This window comes from Sturnira hondurensis, unplaced genomic scaffold, assembly GCF_014824575.4.
Source record: "Sturnira hondurensis isolate 20B ecotype Veracruz unplaced genomic scaffold, ASM1482457v3 Scaffold0022179, whole genome shotgun sequence".
In the NCBI taxonomy this organism is placed as follows: Eukaryota; Metazoa; Chordata; class Mammalia; order Chiroptera; family Phyllostomidae; genus Sturnira; species Sturnira hondurensis.
In genome coordinates, this window is record NW_028094810.1 from 10163 (window position 1) to 14817 (window position 4655).

A 4655-nucleotide genomic window follows, 5' to 3' on the forward strand; every position below is an offset into this window, starting at 1 on the left:
GGAGCTGGAATAACCAAGACCATTTATGGCCATCTAACAGAAAAAGAACAATTATGGAAAACTATCCTTTCTGATTTTAATAATTAAGATGATGCAGTACTGGGGGCAAGATGTACACAGAGATCAAAGGAATGAAACAGAGCCTAGATATGCATGCATAAATTGTCACTTGAATTATGACAATAATGTCACTGATATTGAACAGGTAACTGGTTGCTTTTCCAATAAATGGTGCTAGATGGATAAGTATATGGAGAAAGGTAAAACTTGAGCTTTACTTACATTATGCACACAAATTAATTTGAGATGGATTCATATAAAGTGTGGGTGTTAACACTATCAAGCCTCTAGAACAATACAGGAGAATATTTTCTTTTTTATTTTATTTGTTCAGATTTTGTTTATTATTTTTAGAGAGAGGAAGGGAAGGAGAAAGAGAGGGAAAGAAACATCAATGTGTGGTTGCCTCTCATGCACCCCCTACTGGAGACCTGGCCTGTAACCCAGGCATGTGCCCTGACGGGGAATCGAACCGGCGACCCTTCGGTTTTCAGGCCAACACTCAATCCACTGAGCCACACCAGCCAGGGCCAAAAAATACTTCTCAGCAATGGAAATACTTCTCAGTGGAATACCTCTCAGCAATGAAAAGGGAATGAAGTACAAATCACAGAACAACCTAGATGAATCTCAAAATCGTTATGCCAAGACAAAGAATTCATGTATGATCCCTTTCATGTGAAGGTCTAGAACCACAAAAGTAACTTCTGTTGCTAAAAATCACAATGGCGGCTGCCTTCGGGGCAGAGGGAAAAGTCTTGACTAGAAGGAGACATGAGGAAACATTTCAGGTGATGAAAACATTTTATACCTTGTTTGGGGTGATGGTTACAAAAGCTTTATAAGCACCAAAACTCACCAACCTGGACTCTCAAGTTCTGTGAATTCTGTGTATATCAGTTTTATCTCAATTTAAACACACACACACACACACACACAGAGGTGGACAACACACGGATAGGAAGACAACATTATTAAGATACCGTAGCTCCCCAACTCGATCACAGACTCAATACAATCCCAAACAAAACCCTAGCAAGTTATATTGTGAATGTCAACTAGCTGGTTCTAGAGTTTATGTGGAAATGGAAAAGACACAGAAAGGCTGGTATGATATTGAAGAAAAAGAACAAAATTGGAGGACTGACACTATTCAACTTCAAGACTTGCTGCTATCAGCCCTGGCTGGTGTAGCTCAGTGGATTGAGCGTGGGCCTGCGAACCACAGGATCGCGGTTCGATTCCCAGTCAGGGCACATGCCTGGGTTGCAGGCCAGTTCCCCGCAGGGGCCAGTTCCCAGCAGGGGATGCATGAGAAGCAACCATACATTGCTGTTTCTCTTCCTCTCTCCTTCCCTTCCCCTCTAAAGATAAATAAATAAAATATTTTTAAAAAAAGACTTGCTGCTATCGGTCTATAACGATTCTGATGAAAGAATAGACACGTACATCTACGGACCAGAACACAGAGCCCAGAAATGGAATCACCTGACCATGAACATCTAAGCAGCAAAGGCAGTTCAGTGGAGAAAAGACACTCTTTTCAACCAATGGTCATCAACAACTAAATATTCACATGCAAAAAAAAAGGAATCTTGACAAAGACCTTTTACAAAAATTAATTCAAAATGGTTCATTTTGAATTAAGTTTTATCAATGTAGTTCATCAAACCGAACATTTAGTCTTATTAATTCAAAATAAATCTAAATATAAAATGCAAAACTATAAAACTTCTAGAAGATAACATAGTAGAAAATCTAGATGACCTTGGCTTTGGTGACGAGTTTTAGATAGAACACCAGAGGTACAACCCATGAAAAAAAATGGATAGATTGTGCTTCATAAAAATTATAAAATTCTGCTCTGTAAGAGGTAATGTTAACAGAACAAAAAGACGAGCCACAGAGTGGGAGAAATTCTTTGCAAGCACATACCTGATAAAAAACTGCTATTCAATATGCAAAGAACTCTTAAACCTCAACAATAAGAAAGCAGGCAGGCAGCCCAAACCAAAAGCGGCGAGAGGATCATGAAATCTTCCCCGCGCTCTGGGAGCTTCAGGCACCCTTCTGCCTGCTTCAGTCAGATGGTTTTTGCCCCTGACCTCACCCCTGATGACGACCTCCATGGCAGTGGGCACGCAGGCTGTTCAGAAGTGCCAGGCGTGAGGAGGTTGGCAGGAGGCCCCAGTGACCAGGAGGCCCAGGGGAGAGTGAGGAGATGGGGAGGTTGACAGGCAAGGTCAGGAGGTCGCAGGCAGGGGTGGTGAGGCCTGACTGGGGCAGTGTCCCAGGGAAGCTGGAGCTGGCTGCTTTTTGTCTCACTGTCACTTCCAGCTGCCTGACCCTCCGCTGATGGCACTCAGACCCCAAGACAAGGCCCCACTGCGACAGCAGAGCTGCTCAGATGGCCCAACCCATGGACCCGGTTGGGCCTGGAATCGGGTCTCCCATTCAGTGTGAGGTCAACAGGGTGAGGACACTCGGTGCTGTCCCTCCAGAAGTGGACAAGGGGGACTGTGTCAGCCCCTCCCTAGAAGTGAGGTGGGGAGGACTGAGCCCTGCTAGTGAATACAAAGATGTGGGGAGGAGTGACAATGGTGTCACTGACCCGAGAGCACCATGCCGCACGCCACACTTCTTTAAGGGTGGCCCACTTAAAGAAGTGGGGAGACGGTTGGGGTGGGAGTGACTGGTTGCACAGTCAGGACAACACCACCGTCCCTGAGTGGGGCCATGCCTGAAGGCCTCCTGAGGGAGTCCTCACCGCCCCGGCAGATGAGAGGGGTCTAATTAATACCGGCATCTGGAAGAAGAGCTCTCTCAGTGCCAGGGGTCAGCTGGCTGAAAGGGAGAGGGATGCTCAATGTCCAGTTCCTAGTCCTCGGCAGGACCAGGAGGCCCGGGCACACAGAGGGCACCGGGGGGCACTGTCTGGGTCCTGGAGCTCCTCTCCTCTCAGTCCTAACCAGGCTGGATTAGGCCTCTCAGCCACCAGAGCCTAGGGAGCCAGGACCCACCTGGTGGGGTGGCTTGCCCTCTGCTTGGCTGTATATCCGTGTTGGGGTACAGGCTGGGGTGATCTGGACCCATGAGAAATGTGGATATCCAGGTCAGTGGTTGGGCACTGGGGGCATATGTCACATGGAAGTCTTTGTCTGAATCACCCACTTCCTCCACACTGGATTGGAGGGTTGCACACCCCTCCTCTGACCCCCTCCTGGCCTGCGAGGATAAATGGGGAGGGGAGGGCTGGCTGGGCAATAGCAGCAGGGAGCAGCTGAGGTAAGCAGGCCCTGCCAAACCCCAACAGCTGGGTGTCAGGGCGAGCTCAGGGCAGCTGAGCCTCAGATCTGCCTCAGCATGACCTCAGACTACAGGCCTGAGCCGACCTGCCCCTGACCCCGGGGTCCCCGACTCCATCCACACCCCACACCCTGCAGACCCCAGCCTGACCCAGACCCCAGCTGGGCCCTACAGTCCCTCCTTGCTCCTTGCAGATGCTGAACCTGCTGGCGCTGGCCGTGCCCCTCCTGCTGGGCCTGGTCCATGCAGCCCCTGGTGAGTCCTGACCAGGGCCAGCCCTGTCCCTGCCCTTCTCCCCACACCCCAGGCCCCACTAGGGGTGGCTGGGTTCACAGAAGCCCAGGTTTGTGTGGGCACAAGGGCCACGCTGTGTCCTGTCCTGAGGGTGCTTTCTGCCTCAGCCCCGAGCCAGGCCCTGGAGAGAGTGGGCATCGTCGGGGGGCAGGAGGCCCCTGGGAGCAAATGGCCCTGGCAGGTGAGCCTGAGGGTCAAACTCCAGTACTGGATGCACATCTGTGGGGGCTCCCTCATCCACCCCCAGTGGGTGCTGACCGCCGCACACTGCGTTGGACCGTGAGTGTCCCTGGGGCCTGGTGGGTGGGAGAGGGTGGGGCTCCCTCCTCCTTCCCAGGGGTCCAGGACGCTGCTCAGCCCCTGAGTAGCTGTCCCCTCTCTCCAGGGAAACCCCGGACCCCACAGGCCTGAGGGTACAGCTGCGGGAGCAGCACCTCTACTACCAGGACAGGCTGCTGGCCGTCAGCCGGGTCATCCCNAGAAGACATAAACATTATAAACATATATGCATTCAACATAGGAGCACCCAAATATATAAGGAAAATCTTGGAGGACTTCAAGAAAGGTATAGACAGCAGCACACTTATACTAGGGGATTTTGACACCCCACTGTCAGAAATAGATAGATCTTCCAAACAAAATATCAAGAACATTTTGGCATTGAACAATGTCCTAGATCAAATGGACTTAACTGATATGTGTAGAACTTTTCATCCCAAAGGAGCAAAATACACATTCTTTTCAAATGCACATGGAACATTGTCAAAGATAGACCACATGATAGGACACAAAACAAGCCTCAACAAATTCAAGAAAAGTGAAATCACATCAAGTATTTTCTCCAACCAAAAGGGACTGAAACTAGAAACCAAATTCAAGGGAAAAACACAAAAACATTCAAATTCATGGAGTTTGAATACCATGCTATTAAACAACTAACAGGTTAAGAATGATATCAAGGAAGAAATAAAAAAAATTTCTGGGAACAAATGAAA

General features: G+C 49.1%; 1 protein-coding gene across 1 annotated transcript; it reads left to right on the forward strand.

The window, feature by feature from the left end:
* Positions 1 to 3437: 3437 nt before the first annotated feature.
* Positions 3438 to 4136, forward strand: LOC118978807 (tryptase-like; the record flags this gene model as incomplete). The annotated part of the gene is made up of 3 exons (XM_037034484.1): positions 3438 to 3621; positions 3768 to 3939; positions 4046 to 4136. Coding segments are annotated over exons 1-3 (324 nt in total), but the record flags the coding sequence as incomplete, so codon positions are not given.
* Positions 4137 to 4655: the final 519 nt, after the last annotated feature.